This window comes from Vipera ursinii, assembly GCF_947247035.1.
Source record: "Vipera ursinii genome assembly, chromosome: 4".
NCBI classification, from domain to species: domain Eukaryota; kingdom Metazoa; phylum Chordata; class Lepidosauria; order Squamata; family Viperidae; genus Vipera; species Vipera ursinii.
In genome coordinates, this window is record NC_139514.1 from 58,236,182 (window position 1) to 58,257,223 (window position 21,042).

At 37.6% G+C, this 21,042-nt stretch overlaps 1 protein-coding gene across 4 annotated transcripts in view; it reads left to right on the forward strand.

Annotated features, from left to right (window-relative positions):
- The window catches only part of CASK (calcium/calmodulin dependent serine protein kinase), a 167,406-nt gene that overhangs the window by 49,593 nt on the left and 96,771 nt on the right, over positions 1-21,042 (forward strand). For all 4 annotated transcript variants that reach the window (XM_083362651.1, XM_083362652.1, XM_083362653.1 and 1 more), the window contains exons 2-3: positions 12,057-12,169; positions 20,133-20,238. In XM_083362651.1, the coding sequence (XP_083218777.1) occupies positions 12,057-12,169; positions 20,133-20,238 (219 nt within the window). The remainder of the gene's footprint in view (positions 1-12,056; positions 12,170-20,132; positions 20,239-21,042) is intronic.

Consider the following 21,042-nt stretch of genomic DNA (forward strand, 5'->3'; position numbering starts at 1 on the left):
GCGCACTGTGGACAAAGGCAAATCTAGCTGTCTGGAGATGGACTTGTAACCTTGAGATTGTTGATACTTGTCCACAATTTTGGTTCTCAAGTCCTCAGACAGTTCTCTTCTCCTCTTTCTGTTGTCTGTGCTTAGTGTGGCACACACAGACACACAATGCAAAGACTAAGTGAACTTCTCTCCTTTTTATCTGCTTTCAGGTGTGATTTTTATATTGCCCACACCTGTTACTTGCCCCAGGTGGGTTTAAAGGAGCATCACATGCTTGAAACAATCTTGTTTACCCACAATTTTGAAACGGTGCCAATAATTTTGTCCAGCCCATTTTTGGAGTTTTGTTTGACATTATGTCCAATTGGCTTTTTTTCCTCCCTTTTTTGTTGTCTTCCAATACACACAAAGGGAATAAACCTGTGTATAGCAAAACATGTGTTCCTGCAATACTTTTCTGTGAGAAATACTTGATTTTCTGGAAAAATTTCTGGGGTGCCAGCAATTTCGGCCATGACTGTATATATAAGATATATATATAACCTTGTGACAGGGTGGTCAGACAGCATTGTGATAAAATCATAATGTGTATTAGTCTTTCACAAGTCCATGTTCTATATAGCCCTCATCCATGAGGGTTGTGAACTAAGAGGGTTTTTTTTAGGTTTCCCTCTAATTTTTAATGAATGTTGCTTTAAAAGAGAAAGAAAAATAACTGGAGCAAATTTTTTTAAAAATGTCCACATTAACGTCTGAATAGCAATATTGCTTGAAGGCTGTTGTTTTTGTTTTGTTTTGTTTTTTGAAATCTGAAAGGGCAACTAATAATAAAATTGTTTTATAATTATCTTTAGAATGTATACATATCTTTTCTAACCGCAGTAATGTAACAAAGTATTCTATATCAATATTACAAGTTTCAGGTCAGTTGTACACACTTTGGAGTGACTGGTGTAGAGTAAATGAAAATGCATATTAATGTAGTAGTGGCCAAAATTGTGGAAACCTTTTGGGAAAAGTGTATTTTTGAGCTTTGATGGCTAATAACACCATTTTTTTAATAGTACCATAAAATTATATATCAATGGAAAGATAATTTAAACAAGAATGTAATGCAACATAGTTTGTTCAAATTGTCTGTACTGTATTCTATGAAAAGTTATTGCCAAATAACCAGAAAAAGGAAGCACAACTTGATATCGGGTAGTTTTCCTTCATCTGATTGTAGCCAATGAGCATGAGTGTTTAGAGAGCCAATCAGGTGTCGTCTTGTTTTGGCAATGAGCCAATAAGATCACAGTAGGATTCAGTTCTTGATGTCATGTATTGAAGCTGAGAGGAAGACATTTGTCAGTGTGTTATGTGATTGCTATCAAGTTGGTTGGGTTTTTTTGTGTTCTTTCATTTAGTGAGCTTGTAAAACGTAATAAAATTAAAGTAATGGTGCAAAGAGTTGACTGCTTGCCCAGAAAGCAATGCAAAATAGTATTATTAAGTGAACAAGGCTACAGTTATAAAGATATTAGAAGAAAAATTGGTGGAAAGTTAACCAAAGGTGGCATTTCTACTGTACACTTTTCCCAAAAGGTTTCCACAATTTTGGCCACTACTGTATATTAAGGGAAAGAGTGAATCTCTGCTTATGACATTGGACAGAGGGACAGTGTAGAGATCCATGTTGTATATTGCCCACATTGCATGACAGAGTCTGTATCTAGCCCTTGAAGCTTGGGGAAGGAGTGGACTATTTTTCACTTTTGGTCCTAATATTTTAATCTTAAAATATGGATTTGACTCAGATAATCTCAGCCTAACATGCACAGATCATCAGATCTATATCTCTGAGCAATTTATTAGCACCCTGAAACTTGAAGGATATAAGAACAAGATTTTTGCCATCATTATATCACTGTGGCTGTGATGTGACTCTTCATTGGTCAGTCAATTATCATAGTTCATCCCAGTTGCCTGCTGCATCCTAGCAATCTGTTGCGTGATCTAATTAAGGACTTGCTTGATCTGGCTCTGGAATATGCACTACAAAATTATACTTTAGTACTCCTCCCTGTGCAACAATGCCGACCATATTTCCCTGAAAATAAGACCGGGTCTTATTTTTATTTTTATTTATATTTTGCCTCCAAAAGAGGCACCAGGACTTTTTTTCAGGGGATGTCTTACCTCTGGCACCGACAGCCCTGCCCAACTGGTCCATTTCTTCTGGGGCCAAAGGAGCAGTTTCATTCTGCAGCTGCATTCCAGCCTGCATTTTGCATTCAGGCCTTTCCGGAAGGCCTACGCAGCCGAGTACCGAGCTATGGATTCAATCCATAGTTTGGTCCTCAACTACATAGGTCTTGCAGAACCGAGCTATGGATTCAATCCATAGCTCAGTTCTTGGCTGCACAGGCCTTCCAGAAAAGCCTGTGACTGAGAAATGCAGGCCTGGCTGCAGAAGATGCCGCAGAAGAAGGAGAGGCCTGGCTGCAAGATAAAAAGATGTGAGGTGCACAGGGCAGATCCACACCCTCACTTAATTTTTAAATGTGTGCCTCACTCCAAAACTAGGGCTTATTTTGGGGGTAGGGCTTATATTAGGCCCACCCACCCACCCCCAAAATCAAGCTAGGGCTTATTTTCGGGGTAGGCCTTACTTTCAGGGAAACATGGCAGAGCCCTTTGATTAACTGAAAAGCTCTAAGAGATGAAATGGCAGATATCTTGATGGAAACTCTGGTGCCATCGCTCTCAAAAGGATCCTCCCTGAAACTAGCAGATCTTGGCAATTATTGTCTAGTCTACAGTCTTCTATTTTTTACCAAGTATTCTTGAGAGGAAGGTGGAGTGCCAAATACATTAGAGGAGATTATATAGATCCATTTTAATCACGGCCAAGATAGAATCCACCGTGGCCATCCTAATGGGTTACCTGTATTAGGACGTTGGCGGGGATTGGTCTACTGGCTTCTCTGGTAATTTTAGACCTCTTGATGGCCATTAATATTATTGGTTATGAATCACCCGCAAAGGCTGAAAATTGGCATGGTTTTGCAGTGGTACCACTCAGAAAAGAGCACTATTAGTAGGATGGCAAGATCTGTCTTTCTCCTGCATTATTTAATACCTACAGGCAGTGCTTTTTTTGTAAAAGAAAAAGGTGACGGAACTCACACATGTCATACAACCCACCTTGCCTACCCTATAAGGCTCCATCCAAAAAAGGTGCCGGAACTCCGTTCTGGGCGTTCTATGAGAAAAAAAGCCCTGCCTATAGGTATTATGGAATTATCACCAGTATGCTGATGATATCCAATTATATATGGCCATCTCTGACTGTTTTGACCAGATGACAGAAAACCTGATCTGATGTATGGAAACTATATTAGGGTCTGCATAAAGTTGAATCTCTGCAGGAAGGAGGTTCTGTTTGTTTAGAAACAACTTAGCACTTTGAACTATAGAGATAGTTCCCCTAAGGAGGCAGATATGTCACTTGGTAGTCCTCCCAAACTGATAGCTACTGCTAGATTGACAAGTAGAGGTAAAGGCTAAAATGGTTGCAACCTTTTCTGAATCATGACTCCCTTATTATCTTATGTATCAGCTATTGCAGTATGCTTTATCCCTAGGTTGCTTTAAAAGTACGCTGAAGCTGCAGTTGCCATAGGTAAAAGTTATCAGACTTGTGCAGCATCAGTACTATGGATGCCCGTCTGACTGCCCGTAGGCTTCCATATACAATTCAGAGTTGAGATTACTTGGTAGCTAGGTATTCATCCCTGGGCTGAATGGAAGAAGTGCTGATCAGTTGCCTGAAGGTTGTGGTACCTAGTCTAGATTGTTAAGGACAGATTTCATGTGAATCCTTACCAAATGGAATGCCTTTGGGTTTGTGGCCTCAGGATTACAGGGAAATTATCTTTCCGTTCTAAATGGGATTCTGTTTCCCCACACAGAAGTGGCCTTCAATTTGGGAATTCTAGATTCATAAGTTCTGCTTAAAGACTAGTTATGTGCCAGTTGCAACTTTTCCTGGATTGGGAAAGTTCTCTTCATTCACGTTCTTTTACAGTTTGAACAACAGTAGTAGATTTTACAAGGGCCTGGTAAAGAAAATCAGGGAGATCACTCTGGGGGGAAATAGGCAAGAACGTAAGCAAAGAGAGCTGAAACATTCCTTAAATCCTGGGGAATAATACTCAAGCAGGCTTCTCTTTGATTCATTGGGATATAAGCTTAAGACAGGAAAACATGACCAGACTCCATTCTGTTATTGTTGTTCAGTTTTTCCAGTAGAGACTGCTTCCTCATCTGGTCTACCCCAAATGTCTGAGAACTGCCCTTGAACAACATTCAGAAACTACTGTTGGTATAGAATTTAGCAACTCAGATAGTGATTGGTATCTTCTTATATGTTCAGGATCCCCCTGCTTTGGGAGCTGCATTTGTTACCAGGTAAAATTCAAGGTGCTGGTTCTTATCTTTAAAGCCTTGTATGGGTCTGGGCCTGAATATTGGATGGAATGTCTTGTCTTTTCATCTGATCCTCCAACTTGATCAAAGTAATTACCCTCCAGGTCCCATCCCTCTGGAATTGTCACCTGTTGGGGCCTCAGAAGTGATCATTTTAATAGCTGTTTCCATACTTCTACACTCCACACTCTTTCCCTACAAAGCTCTGTCCCTCTTGGGCATTGGAATGGAATGGAACGGAATGGGAATGGAATGGGATTGTGTCTTGCACTTGAGGTTGTAATTTGCAGGCAGGGTTGCAAGACCCTGGCATTTTTATTAGTTTGTTGTTATTTTCCTGTTGTTTTTATTTTTTTGTGTATTGAGGATTTTCTGGGGTTATTTTATTTTGTATGTTGACATTGATAGGGTTCTTACAAAGATGCCTTCAAGAATGGACAGCATGTAAGGAAAATAAATTCTGATATAGTATCTATATAATAAATTATGTATCTTTTTCTCCCAAAAATACAGGAAAAAACAAATGTTGCAAGTAGAAAAAATATATAGAAGCAAACTAATTAAGTGCATACTTTATTTTATTTCATATGTTTAGATCTTACCTTTTGTCCATTATAAAATTCACAGTGTACATGTTATATTCAGTTTTCTATCCAAACACTAACCAGAAATATGTCCTGAACCATCCAATTCAGTCAGGCAAATTCAAGTCTTAAGAGTTTACTAGACAATTAGTTGTGATGACTAGTTGTGTCATCATTTCAGAGATATTTCCTTATCCAAGCAACTTGTAACCTTCTCTGCAAAGTTCAACAATGGTAGAGCATCTAATATACTGGGAAAGTTCTTAAAAATTCAGGGAGATATTCAGAGATACATCTGCCTTGAAAGATCGTTTTGAACTGTATGTCATAGTCAGTCAGCAATTGACCACCAAAAATGTTTTATGACATTTTGTATTGTATCATAAATATTTTATAAAACTAGGCAAATTTCAATTCCATGGGAATCTTGTGTCCCAGATTTGAAAGCATTTTATAAGTTAGCCTATCTGAGGTGAAATGTTTTGCCCTATGGTGCAGTGTTTCACCCAGTTAAAAGTTAAGACAGGAACATTTCAGTAGTATATAGATAGCCTTACTGACTTAGAAAGTTCAAACAGCCCATAACTTGCCTTGTCTACGCTGTATCAATCTGCTATCAGGAAAAAGGGGCAGCCATATGAAATGTCCATAACAGCTTATAAACTGAGCATCAGAGATTTTTATAAGCTGACCTAATATAATACAGTGAGCAACAGAAACAAGACATACCGTGTTTCCCCAAAAATAAGACCCGGTCTTTTTTTGTTTTGCCTCCAAAAGAGGCATCAGGTCTTATTTTCGAGAGATGTCTTTTTCATGGTCTTGCCTCATGGCAGTGACACCAACAGCCTCACCCAGCCAGCCCACTTCTTCTGCAGCTGAAGAAAATGCCTCTATAGCTGACAATGGAGCTCCCGATTGACACGTATGGCGCCCCCCCAGCCTGGCTTTCACTGTAGTTCTCGGTTCTCGGCTGCATAGGTCTTTCCGGAAGGCCTGTGACAGTGAAATGCAGGCCAAGGGGCACCACAGAAAAAGTGGGCTGGCGAGGTGAGGCCGGTGTCGATTCAGGCCTGGCTGCAATGGTAAGCAGGTGCATGGGGCAGCTCCACCCACCACCACCACCCTCATCCTAGCTTGATTTTTAGGAGTGTGCCTCACCCCAAAAGTAGGGCTTATTTTTGAGGTTTATATTAGGCCTACCCCCAAAAATCAAGCTAGGGTTTATTTTCAGGGTAGGTCACTTTCAGGGAAACACGGTAGGGCTAAAGTTGTTTCCATCCGAAGACAAAGATTTGGAGACTGCTCTTTTACAGCCTCCAGTGCTTGTGTGTCTTGATTAGGGGTGTTGCCCTCTCTTTTCAAGAAGACTGGTAATTGCTTTTGCTCTGTTCTTTCTAACTGTCATTGTGTTTGAGGCCTAGGTGTCTACCAGAACCTGGCCCCTCATCTGAATTTGGGTCTCTCACCTACTCAGCTCATTATGTCTTGAAACTGCCACAGTTGTTGATTGCCTGCTAGCTCTGGAAGCTGATAGACAGTCTTGTTTTGCCTTCAATATTTGATTCAGAAGGTGCAGAAGATAGAGTAACAAAATAATTTCAAACCATAAAGGTTAGCAGCATCTTTGAATAAATAGCCAAACTTTACAACAATATGAACTTATAGTCTTCAATAACGCATGGTCATTCTAATATTGGGGAAGTTTTTTTATATGCAGTGATAGAATTTAAAGAAATCATTTAGCATTAGGTAGGTAAATGTCCCACTATTAAACAAAGAGAAATTACATCATAGATTTTTTGGGGGGACCTTAACTAATTTCCATAGTATTCTGAAAGAATCAGGACATGGGAGGCTCCAAAAATGCATTTTTGTATGATTTAACTTTCAAAAGTTGCAAATGACAGATGGTTTTCATGTCATAATTCTGATACACCCAAAAAATATTTTTCTTAAATTACACTGTTAGGTTTTTATCAGTTTTAAAGGTACATTAGAAAAATAGAGCCATGGAATTTGAAGGGACATGAGAAATTATCTAGTTCAACACCTTATTCAGTGGAAAATTTACTAAAGCTTTTTGGACAGATGGCTATTAAGCATTTGTTTGAAGACTGCCTGTGAAAAGAAACATGCTTCATGTGGTAAATCTGTTCCATTAACTGACAGCTCATACAGTCAGCAAGTTACTCGTCATGTGTAGCCTGAATCTACTTCTTTGTAGCTAATAATTGGTTCTATTCGTGTTATTTGGGACAATAGAAAATGTCCTATATGTGACAAATGTTTAGTTGTCCAAATATTACTATCACTATCTCCTACCTCCTTTCAATCTTCCTTCCACAGGCTAAACATATCCAGTTTTTTTCATTATTCAACATGCCATCTTGGTTTACCTCCTCTGAATTCACTCCAATTTGGCAAATACATTTTTTAGATTTCAATGTCCAGGAAGGGATACAGTATTCCAAGAAACTACCTTACAAAACCAGAAAACAGGTAGACAATTACTTCCTATTATTTTATTCTATTTTTCTGTTAATACATCCTAAAGTAGCATGTTTAACTTAGAACAGGGGTCCCCAGCCTGTGGGCTGCGGTCCACTATTTGGTGGTGATCCGCTAGCACAGGGCCACGGGACAGGCTGGCCACTGCGCACACATGCACACACTGAAAATGGGGTGGTGTGTGGCAAAAACTGGGTGCCCTGAGGCAAAAACCCACACTGCAAAAACCCACGCTGCAAAAACAGCAAGTGTCATGTGACCCCTGTTTGCGGTGCTCGTGGCCCTGTTTGTGCATGCGCATAAAATGCTTCCCCCTCCCTTTCCCTCCATCTGCCAACTGAAAAAAGTTGGGGACCTCTGTTTTAGAATACAATATTCTTTTCACATGTGCTAGTTTTAAGCCAAGTTTCTCATCCCATGTATGTTCTTTCCTTTTTTTTTCTCCCCAAAGCCACAATTTACATTTTTCTCTCTTAAGATTCATCCTTTTCATATTAGCTTTAGTATTCAATCTCTGCTAATTCTTTTTGAATATTTTATTTCCCTTCTAAGGTGTTAACTACTCTTTCTAGTTTCATATCATATTTCAGTAACTTCATCCATACCATTAATAAAATCATTAAACATTCCACTAAATACTATTCTATAGTTTATTAGTTTTTTAAAAAATCAAATATAATTAACCACCAAAAAGAAAAGGATTAAACAAAAAATATACAAGGTTGCAGAAGAAAAAATGAGAAAAGTTTATTTTCAAAACATTTTAATATGAATTCAGTAATCCATCAAGCCCAGGTGGCTCCTATTTTGTTTTTTCAATGGTTTCTGATATTTCAAAAGTTGTAATGGGGATATTCATAATTTGTTTTGGTGATTGTAAAAGTTTTGGTAAATTCTGTTTCTTTAAGTATTCAACAATATTTCCAGGGAAATTTCCTGTCTTTTGTACAAATTTGAATAGAAATAATGGATTTCTAAATACTCACATTATCTCTTAATGCAGTATTGCCTTCCTTAATCTTTAATGCCTGCCATTTGCCTGGTTTATTTACAAATTCAGTTTTATTATGCTTCACATAATATAATTTAGTCTCTCTTTCTGTCACAGTTAACATAGATAATTGTTGATGTAAAAATTTAATTTGATATAAAATAGCAGAGGCTGTTGGTTTCTTCTGTAATTCATCCTCTTCCCTTTTAATTTCCTCTAATATGTTCTCTTTTTTTCTTGAATTTGTTTTTTAGCCAACAATTATATTGAATAAAGTAACCTGTAATTACAGGTCTACTAGTATCCCAAACAGTTTTTAAGTCAGTACCTTTATCAAAATTGTTACAAAAAATTCTTTTAATTTCTTTTTTTGTAGCTCTTTATTTAAACTCCATCTAAAAGTTGTAAATTTTCTCTTACGTAATTAATTACGTAATCAGAAGCTTTCAGATTGTGAACAGAAAAGTTCTTAAGTAGAATATCCATCTTAGCAGTCTTGTTCACCAAACTCTTTGAAATCGATATCAAATCAATTTTTCAAAAAGATTTATGTCTTTCTGAAAAAAGACATGTTCTCTAGAATTTCCATTCTTTTATCTCAATAGTCTTATTAGCATCATATTGTCCATTAAGTAAAGAAAGACTTTGGTACTTCAGCTTAATTTCCCTATCTGAAGGGAAGCTGTGGGAAGACCATTCCATACAAGAGCGGCGACAGTTGATCCATTAGATATTGGGGGGGGGGAATCTTTTTATTGTCATTTGACACATAAGTCCAACAATTATAGGTAAAGATTTCCCTGTCCAGTCGTGTCTGATTCTAGGCACAGTGCTGATTTCCATTTCTTGGACGACAGAGCCAGCATTCTCCAAAGATATTTTCTGTGGCCATGTTCATATTAATAGATACCATTTCGGTGTAAAGGTAACAGTGTTCTGTGAACATTAATCTATTTGCTTCTTGTATGCTTTTGAACTGCTAGGTGGGCAGGAGCTGGGGCAGGCACCTGGCAGGTGGTACGCGACCATCCTAGAAAAGTGGTAGCGGGGGAGGGGAATGAGCTGAACCAGTGGCAGCACCGCACAAGCCTGAATGAGAGATGACTGGAACTGCAGGGCTGTCAGGGCTGAGCGGAAGCCCCAGGATCAGCGCTTCTTCGGGGCTGTCAGGGGTCAGTGGAAGCGACAGGATCAGCGACAAGCTCCAGCTGGAGCTTGGCGCTGATCCTGGCGCTTCTGCTGAGCCCAGAAGAAGCACCGATCAGCTGGAATGTTGCAGCATCTCCAGGGTCTTGTGATTTACATTCAGAGGCTTGGCAACTGATTCATATTTATGACAGTCACAGTCTCCCAGGGTCATCTGAAGTGACCAAAACCTGCTACAACCACCCAGCAGACGGGGGGGGGGAGTGGTGGAATAAAAACCAAACACCCCGCACCCCACCCCTGCTGCCAATCCTCAAAGAAATGCTCACAACAATGAAAACCTCGGACAGGAGGAAGAGCACCGGCAGGCAGGCAGGTGTCTTGCTCGGCTGTGGCTTGGGGGACACTTTTTTCAGTGCCATTGTAACTTCAGACAGTCACTAAGTGAACTATTGTAAATCGAGGACTACCTGTACTTCACTTTTTTGTGGGTTTTTTTTTTTTTTTGGTCATCAAGTTTTTGACACCTTGCTAGGCAACTGGTGGTACTCGGATGTTGCCATATCCTAAAAGTGGTACAATGGGTGAAAAGGTTGAAAAGCCCTGACATAGAGAACTGACAGCATAAGAAGACCCAGTGGTTCCCCAAGTCTCTTTATTTGCTTTTCATTTTCTTTTTAATTAATTAATTATTTTTATTTACTTTTTTTAACTTTTAATTTTTGTTGCATGATGGACATGTGTTTATCCCAAGTTTAAATTCAGTTACTGATTATTTACCCACTACTGCCTGCAGTTGGTTCAAAGCTTCCACTACTCCTTCTATGAAGTAATACTTTCTAACATTATTTTTGAACTTCTCTTCTGCTAGTATGAGATTATTCTCCCTTGTTTTTGATTTCTGCTTAATTACGAATTATGCATTCCATGCATCTCTACCTATATGCACCATATTCGCAAGACAACAAAAATATGGTTTCAGTTGTGGTTTAATATAAAAAATAACTTCATTAGTCTTTTTCAAATCTGCTAATACAAATTCTACACCCAAAGTCTTATACTTCAAATATTTTACATCCTTTTTTTCCTGTATAGGTTTCTTGCAAACATTCTGCTCTTCAAACTTACAAAAATTGTGATCTTTTCCTAGCCATAGTTAATAGCACACTCTAGTGTCCAGAAAATGAATTGCTGCTAACAGACTCGCTGGAAATAGAATAAAGGGGGGAAAAGTTCAAGGGAAACTTCTCCCACTGTTTTTATTTGTAAATCCACACTAGTCAGCACAAGGTCAATAGAAAAAAAACTACAATGTTCCCACAAAAGTCTACATTTAAAAATTCCAAGATCTGGTACCTTACATATAGATTCACTAAAAAGTAAATGTTAATCGTCCATAAAATATTTTTTTTGTTTCTTTAGAAAACAGCTGATAATCCAAACTTTCTTCTTTTTCTAGACAAACAACTCCCAATACCCATATCAGCTTTTTTATAATGCTGAAAATAATACTAAATTATAGTACTAAAAATACTGAAAATCTCCAAAAGGAAATATTAATTATATCTGGACTAAGGCTCTGTTAAAATTGAAAGAATAATAAATTATAATAAAGTGATTTAGAAATGGGGTGTCAATTATAGTGTCCCGCTTTTTCTTCTGTAGTGCTACAGCTTTGAAGTTGCTGTAAGAACCTGCCTCCCAGCTATTTGACTCACCAGCTGATTGTAAAAACCTCCCTTTCACAATCTTCTTTCAAGGAACAGTTATCTAGAGGACAAATACATCAATTTCTGGGATTCCCTTTGATTCTGGAGCATTCTTCAAGTTACAGGGATCTTGCCTGGGCCACAGTTCAATTGTTGCCTCATCTACAGTTGTGAAGGAGCTGCTCAAGCCACCATTTCCCACTAGAAGTGGGGTTTTTTTTAAAAAAAAAAATTCCCTTATCAGAATGTTATATATTTATAATTTGCAGCAATCTCTTTTTAATCCTACTGATCTATATTCTATATGATTGTTTTCATGAAATTCCAGTTTATTATTAAATAGATTTGTGTTATGTCTTTTTTGTTATTTAAATTTACTTGTTGCGTTACTGATACATTACAAAGCAGTGTAGGATTAAAATGCCAACTATTTGGGCTTTTCATTTATTTTAAAAGCAAAGAACATTTGATAAGTACTGTAGTTCTCTAAATAAAAGTTTTAACAAAACAACAAAATTATTTTGTAACAATTTATACCTCTTGAAATGCCAATTCAATGAAAATTAAATCAAAAATGAAAAATAATAAAGTTGTAAGGAAAAAAGAGATTTCTGAATGTTTAAATTAATTAAGCAATGTTGTTCTTTCTAGGGGTCCATTCAGTGTTGTGCGGCGATGTATCAACAGAGAAACTGGGCAACAGTTTGCTGTCAAGATTGTCGATGTAGCAAAATTCACTTCAAGTCCAGGCTTAAGTACTGAAGGTAAAAAAAAAAAATCAGTTGTTACCATACAGTGTTTTATTCTCTTTTATTATCTTTATGACAATTATGTTCCAAAATTTTATTGGGATTTTTTACCCCAAAGAAATGCTCTGTTTGAAAAATATGTCAATTACAGGTATTTTCTGCAGGTATTGACGAATTAAAGAAAATGAAAATGATTAATACTGTTATCTTGAGTCCATTATCTATATCAGGGGTCCCCAACCCCTGGACCCTGGACAGTACCAGGCCGCAGCATGCCAGCAACCGGGCCGCACAAACAAGCAAAGTCCCATCTGCGGGATGCAGGCAACAGACAATATCATGCACCCTCCAGTCTGCGGAAAAACCTCTCTCCATGGAACCAGTCCCTGGCGCCCAAGAGGTTGGGGACCCTCTGATCTATATTATTTCACTCAGATTAATTATTTAACAAAGAAATCAAAGGAGTAAACTGTTTTGAGCAAATTGAAGAATATTTTTACTAAATAATTATATATAGACAGGCTACTAATTTAAAACTTTAAGCTCTGCCTTTTTTGCTGCAATAAAACATTGAGTATCTAGGGTTTTTTAAAAAAGGTTTTTAGAGCCTCTGTCTTGTTTATTGCTGATCTATATTCTGCATTTGTTTACACTTTAAAAATTAAGTGTAAAAATACTTTTCATATATGTGTGGCTTATATGTGTGCATTCTCTTACTAATGGAACATTGGGGGAATCCAGTGACTAAGTTAGTTGTGTGTATGCCATGGTTAGAGGAAAGTATTGATACAACTGTGTTTTTAAATTACGTCATAACACAGCTTTTGAATATTATTATTTCTCAACAAAATTGATAATCATATTATGTTTTAAAGAACTACAAATCAGAGCTATTTATATTTTAACTATTTATATTTAGATAGTCAAACCATTCTCTCCTGGTAGTATACAGGATTCTTAAGATAAGATTTCTGCTTGGAAGCCACGGTTCTACTAATTGTGATTTACTAGGCCCAAAATGTCAGAAAACATGATGAATAGCTAATAAAACCTTCAACTTTATATAAAAAGCAATTTCTATTCTGTAGATTCTTAGAATTTGAACAACATAATTGGAATAACAGTGCTTACTGAGGATGATTTTCTTTGCTACATTGAGTACATAAAATTGTGTACAGGTAATCCCCCAGGTACAAGCATTTTTTTTTATTGAAAAGTTTTATCATACATTTTATCTTTAACAATCCCCCCTAACCCTCCCCTATCCCTCCCTCCCTACCCCTCCCCCCCCCCGACTTCCCAGAGCTAAGTACAAGGTATAAAGAACAAAAAAAAAACCAATCGTAAACATTCATATGCTAACAACCATAAACTCTGAAATCCATCTCTCTCTAGCTCATATAGGGTAATTACAAACACTATTAATATAAGATATATAAAAAAAGGAAAAGAGAAAAAAAGAGGAGAAAAAAAAGGAAGACTTATTCAAATGCTACATGAAACTTCTTAGTCCCATATTTGTTCTGGATATACTCAATCCATTTTCTCCACTCCATAACTTAACGTTCTTGCGAGTGATCTTTCAAATAAGCCGAGATCTTTGCCATCTCTGCCAGGTCAGAAACCTTTAAAGTCCATTCTTCTACAGTTGGCAGTTCCTCCTTCTTCCAATATTGGCCTATTAAGAGTCTTGCTGCCGCCCCAGGTACAAGCATTAATTTAGCAAGTTTTCACAAAAACGAATTAATTCACAAAGGATACTTTTATTAGAAATTCAAAACTGCGACCAAAAAGAGGCCTCTGTAGCCATGTGACTTGATTTCAGTCTCTACTGCAGCGGCGGCCATTTTTTTCTCTGTGACTTGCCTGGGCCGTTCAGGGCTACAAGAAGCGAAAAGGGGTTGTTGTTGTTGTTTTGTCCATGGTCACATGGCCAAACATGAGCCAAGCTGGCACCAGTTTTTGCTTTCGCTGCAATCTGCTACTGACTGGCCTCAAGTGCTACAATTACTTCTTTTAAGTATTTTTAAATATTTTTAAAATATTTGCAAGCAGTTTGGAAACTGCTCTACTTTTCAAGTACTGTACTTTGCAAATTATTGTGTTTGCAAACTATTGAGCTTTTATTTTGGAAATTAGCATATATTACTGTAGTTTTCAGGTTTTAAATTTAGATTAACTTTAGAAGTTGTGGGTGCCCCATCACTAGAAGCTTTTAAGAAGAGACTGGATAGCCATTTATCAGATGTACACTCTTGATCGAGCAGTGGGTTAGATTACCTGCCTCAAGGTGCGTTTCATCTCTGTTACTATTGCAAGCCGAGAGTTCTGTAAATCCCTCCCCTGCCTCCCTCTGGTTGCCTGGCTGGCTCTTGGACTAGTGGTTTTTATTAAAGCAACAGCCCCAACCCCACCCCTCTGTGGGCACCTGAAGACGCTTGAGCTGGCTAGCAGCAGTTGTTGTTTTTTAAAAAATAATAATAACTGATGGCTTCCAAGCCCTGCTTGGAGGCAATTTAGTTCCTGAGCCAGCTCACTGGAAACAGCTGATCGGCAGCTGGCAGGAAACCCTCCCAGCTCAATTAGCATGGCAGATATCTGAGGAAATAGTAAGTCAGATCTTCGTTCATTTAACAACCCATTTGGTTTAATTAATTAATTAGATTTTTAAAATGTGTAAAATTAAGTCTGATTCATTTGACAAGTTTTTTGACATACGAGCCTAATGGCCAGGCTCCATTAGGTTCGTACCTCGGGGACTACCTGTATAATATGCTTAGTCTCCAAATGATTGTTTGAAATACTTATTGCATGTAAAAATATAATTATATAAAAGTTTTGCTTATTAACTGAACAATAACTTTGAATAATAATATAATAGAAATAATTTAAATTTTACTATAAAAATATACAAGGTGAAGACCTTAAGAAACCTGGAATTTCTTAGGTCTGACAATCATCAGAATAGAGGTGAAGAAAGACTAAACCATGAATATAATAAAACAGTTATATATTCTGGTTTTATCTTCTGAATAGTTTATATTGTAGCAAGAGAAGTAAGAAAAACAAGAGAAATCAAAAAGGCTCATTGCCTATTCAATCTTATTTTAACTCACCACTACATTCAGTAGTCTTATTCTGAGAATGAACTTTTAAAAAAATCTTCTTGAAGGTCTTTTGATTCAAAAAAACCTGAAATTTGCTAATATTAAGACAAATCTTTACTCTTTTACATGATAATTTTCAATGCAAACTGGAATGCTCTGTTGATAGAACTCTTGTTTTTAAAACAGTTTGATGAAACTTGGAATGAATGTGCACTCGTCTTAATAGATTCATTATTTTAACTTTCTATTTACATATTAATGTTTTTTAAAAATATTTTCAGGATTTTTTCTTGTTTTATTAGAGAAAATTGGGATTTTTTTTTCAATTATGCCCTAACTCAAAAAGGATCTCCAAAAATACCAAGGGGTAAGACTGCCTTTTGCATGAGAGGAGAATCTGCAGGTTTTGTCAGTTTTCTAAGTACAATTTAGGAAGATATGTTTATATATCATACACTACTTAGAAAGTTAATGCATGGTATCAAGAAAGTGACTATAATATACTTTATCTTCCATGTAACAACTTAAACCTGGGAACAAAATCATTTTACCAAAACATATGGTAAAGTCTAGTGTAGATACAGCTAATCCCCGAGTTGCGAACATTCCCTTAGCGAAGTTATGCTACAAGCGCCCCCTAGTGCTTATGAGCCAGTACTGACATTATGAATGTTGCCACACCACAGCAGTCATTCACCCTCACGAACAACTGCAGTGGCACTGCAACTTTCAACCTTGTTATTCCTTCCCCCCCCCCTACCCCAGGTCTCCCTAGGCACTAGGCCTTCAATATTCACCCTGTGAAGATCGAGAACCTTCACTTTCTTGGCTGCTTGAGGCCTTTGGTGCGTTCACAGAGAATGGAGGCCTAAAATAACAAAAGATCACGCAAGATCATGGCGCAAGATCTCACGCTACTGACCTCACGTGGTCTTATGGTACTTTAGGCCTCATCTAAAGCAGAGGTCCCCAACCTTTTGGGCACCAGGGAGCGGTTCCTTGGAGAAAGGTTTTTCCGTGGACCAGAGGGCCTGGTTTCGCATGCTGCCTGTGTCCCACAGATGGGGCTTCAATTGTTTGCGTGGCCCAGTTTCTGGCATGTCGCAGCCTGGTACCGATCCATGGACTGGGGGTTGGGGACCCATGATCTAAAGTATTGGCAGTCTCCCCCTTATAGTCACTAATCTCCCAACCTTCAGAAAGCCACACTAGAATCACAGGAAAGGAATTTTTTATTCAAACTATTCTTTCTGTTGAACAGTATGAGAAAAGTCACGGGGATTTCTGTCATTAAGATGTACCAAACAAATGACAAACAGCCGAAATTTCCACCAGTACTAAACACTAACTAGTCCAATATTAGTGACATGAGTTGGAGAATCTTTTTTTCTTTTTTGAGTGAATTTAAGAGTTGTTTGCCTTCCATGAGTTTGCTGCTTCCATTCCCACCTCTTGCAAAGAAAGAATATTCTTCCACCAAATTTGAGTAGCATGATCACAGAGTGCTGGAACTGCATTGAGCCATTGTATTTGATAATTGAGGTCATTCAAGAAAGTTCATTGGAGTGGATTCATTTCCCTGTAACTTAGGGTCTTGCTTTCTTTCTACCCATCACAGAATTCTGAAATGCTGTTCCTATTAATTGAGATGATTGTCTATTGCTTTTTATGAAACAAATTATTTTGAATAGGGGTTTACTTGGTATATTAAATCCGTTTGGTTTAATGGATTAAAATGTAAATTCTGTAGACTACTAAAAGATTTCAGTAGTCAGTGGGATCATTTACCAAAAAGTAAATTGCAATAGTTGGCTATCACAAAATTCTGAGGAAAGCCTAATTACCGTAATTGAACATAGAACATCTTTCAGTTATGGATTAATGTCTAGTATGTCACTGGCTTGATTGTGGCATTATCTTATTTTGCATTGACCTCTTTGAAACAGGAATCCTGGACATAATATTGTTTGTGTTAATTTGCATGTCAACATTTAATTTAGAATTTGCAGGATAGACACCAAAGGAGAACAGAGAACTCCAGGACTAATAAAGCTTTAAAAAGCTTAATTAATAAATTGCCCTAAATATTTACAGTATCAGCAGGATACGACCCAAGTCAGCTGGGCGAGCCCTAATGGCAGGGAAAGTTCATGTACTGGTACTCGACTCATGAGGGAGCTGGAAAAAAGATGTAAATCATATAAATCTTTTTTCCCCACTCTCCCCCACCCTTTGGAATCCTCACCTTGGTTCTGGGATAATTACCAAGGGGGAAACAATGTTTATACTCATTGGAAAGGAAGAGATTACAAAAGAATAAGCGAGCAAACAATGGAGAATATGCATTGAAAGAAATGGCATGGTGCTCCTAGCTGCTTAGAATACAAAAGGAAGCTTTTGGGATGAAATTGATTAGAATCGGGGCAATTTCAGATAGCAGTACAAGCTGCAAAGATGCTAATTAACTAATCAGGGCAAAGAAAAGCAGTATAGGAAGAGATAGCTTGTTAAAACAATCTGTCCTACCTGCAAAAAAGGAAATTCTGTGGTATGGGGGAAAGGGAAAGGGGAATATAAAAAATATGAGTTAAGCAGTCAGGTTCAGGATAAGCATTATGCATCTCAGTTTCCTAAGAAATGTACTATTTGTCCAGTGAATAGAATTTGTTGATTAATGTGTATAATGTGCTACTCTGTCAGAGATTGCATATATTTGTGCTGGATCACATATAGTTTGTAGATAGCCCTCAACTTCTGATAATAATTGGGACTGGGAAATTCAGTATTAAGTGGTACAGTAATTAAGGCATCTTACATCCAATTTTACTACTTTTTTGCCATGGACATTAACTAATTCACATGGTCATTAAGTGGATCATGCGGTCAAGTACATCTAGATCAGACATGTCAAACACAAGGCCCGGGGGCCGGATCCGGCCCGCGAAGTGGTTTCATGCGGCCCGTGAAGCCATCCTGGAAACAGTGAGGGAATGGCCCCCACTGCCTTGGCCCTGGCCCAGAGACTCTCCTTCTGCCAGAGACCCTCAGATCTGTCCCACTCCTGCCCAGGCCCCCATAGGCACCCTTGATGCGAACGATGTAGAGCTGGCCACGCCCACCCAGTAGGCCATACGCACTCTAGCCACGCCCACCCAGTAGGCCACGCCCACCCAGGCCATACCCACCTGGCCCCCTGTGGGCAACTGCAATGCTGATGCGCCCCTCAATGAAATTGAGTTTGACACCCCTGATCTAGATTCTCCATTGACTTTGTCAGAAATAGGCTAAGAAGTTCACAAATTGTGATCATGTGATTGCAGGATGCTACAACCATCATAAATGTGAACCAGTTGCTAAGTGCTCAAATCACTTATCATGTGACCATGAGGGTGGTTCAATGGTTGTAACTTTGGGATCACTTTGTTCACTGCTGTCATAACTTCAAATTGATGTTGGGGATTGCCTGTATCTTCTCCCAAAGATCCTGAATTGATTGATACAAGTTTGGACTTCTACAGAGCAGTTGGATTACTGAGAATGCAGCTGATGTTGATTGTGATGGAGTAAACTAAAATATTCCCAAGTATTTGAAAACCACAAAGCAAAGAAGCCACCATGTTGCTATTGTTGAAAAATACATAACACTGTATCACTGTATGACAGTTTTACATAGACATAATAATGAATTTGTCCTTTCCATTGATTTAGGTAGAATTTTTTCCATCTGTACCAAACTCTGATTACTTAAAAATTTATTGTGACGGAGTATTTAAATCTGTGATATTCCAGTAATCCTACATGTATCTATATAAATATGTACAGGTAGTCTCAATTTATGACCAAAATTAGGATCAGAATTTTTGTTGCTAAGCAAGGAAGTGAATTATACAAGCATTTTTGCCACTTTTGTTAAGTAACTCTAGCTTCCTGCATTGACTTTGCTTGTTAGAAGCTGACTGGGAAGGTCACAGATAGCGATCGAATGATCCCAGGATGCAGCAACCATCATAAATACATGCCAGTTGCCAAGCACCCAAATTTTTATCATGTGACCATGTAGACGCTATGACAGTCATAAGAGTGAGGACCATCATAACTCATTTTACAAATGATTGTAATTTGAGGACTATCTTACACTGTAAAATAACAGCCATTTAGATGTAGATATACATGTTGTATAGATAGCTAAAATAACTGATGCACTGGAAAAAAAAACAGAAAATCTCTTATTCTGTTAGGGCAGACATGTCAAACTCGCGATGTCACATGATGTCGCGCAACGTATCGGAGCTTTTTTGCCATTATCGGCAATGGGTGGGCGTGGTTTCCCAATGACGCGTCCGGCCTGCAGGCCGGCAGTTTGACACCCCTATGTTAGGGGTTCAAGAAACTGGGGGGAAAATGAGAACTCATTGAAGAATGCTAATGGCACTTTTTTTTAGCCAGGCCTATGTGCTAATCTCATTTATCTTCTTAATTTCTTATACATGTGCTAGTTAATATTTATATTATGCCATTGTGTATTACGTATTGAGTTGCCATAAAATAGCTATATAGTTAATATTCAATTGTCAAAGCTTTTGTAAACATTTAAAACCAATGTTTCAGGAAATATATATACAGCTCCATTTTCATCTGTCCTGTTTGCCATTTTTCGCTCCCTAAAATGGAAGATCTGTAACTTGAGCTGGCCATGAACAAGGAGCGTATGCAATGAAATTTCATTTTGATGTATGCCGATTGGTGTGCATTCAAAGTGACAATAAAGTAGTTGTTGTTGTTATTTAATTATAAGAATTTAATTAGGAATATATCATTGTTGTTACTTTGTTATGATATTTAATGATACAGAAATTACTGTCTTCAAACAGATCTGAAGAGGGAAGCAAGTATATGTCACATGCTGAAACATCCTCACATTGTTGAACTTTTGGAGACCTACAGTTCTGATGGAATGCTATATATGGTTTTTGAATTGTAAGTTTTAAATTCCTCATATTTATGTTGAGATTTTCAGTTCTTCTAGAATGCCAAGTATGGTTTTCTCATTGTAATTTGTACGTGTGTATATGTGTGCATAAATAAGTATGTGTATTATGTGTAATAGTTATTTGCATATTCTGTTCAAATTGTAACTACTATTGTTATGTCTGGCCAGAGGAGAATAATATGATAAGTTAGGGAAGTGAATAATGTTCTTTAAATTAGTATTGAATACTATACTAAGGGAAAGATACACTTTTATATCGTGTTTTCTTGCCTTATCTTATCCTATCCTATCCCATCCCATCCTATCCTATCCCATTCCATTCCATTCCAGCAACCCAACTCCCAAATTATATTTTAAAAGTAAGAACAAATAAAGACAAGGTGAGAATGAACATCCAGAAAAAAACTAGAAAAACAATAGAGACTTGATAATCATCCCAAGCCTAGATTGGGGATCAAAGCTAGGTTTTCAAAGATTTTCAGAACAAGTGCAGAATATGCTAAGAAAATTAAAAAACCTGAAAATATGAAATAAGGAAAAGGAATATAAGTAGCCAGGTCATGTTTAATGCAATCCAAATTTCAATTTATGTAAGGTTAATGCATAGGCAATTAAGGTTAGTCCATAAGGAAAGTAAGATATTGTCAAAAGAAAATAAATGTGCAAGTGAATTCATTCTCAAGGAATTTGAAGATATCTTTTGAGAAAACAAAACATGAATACTTACCCTAACGTTGATCAAAGCATGCAAATTTGCAGAAATGTAAATACATCACTTTGCATCTACCAGT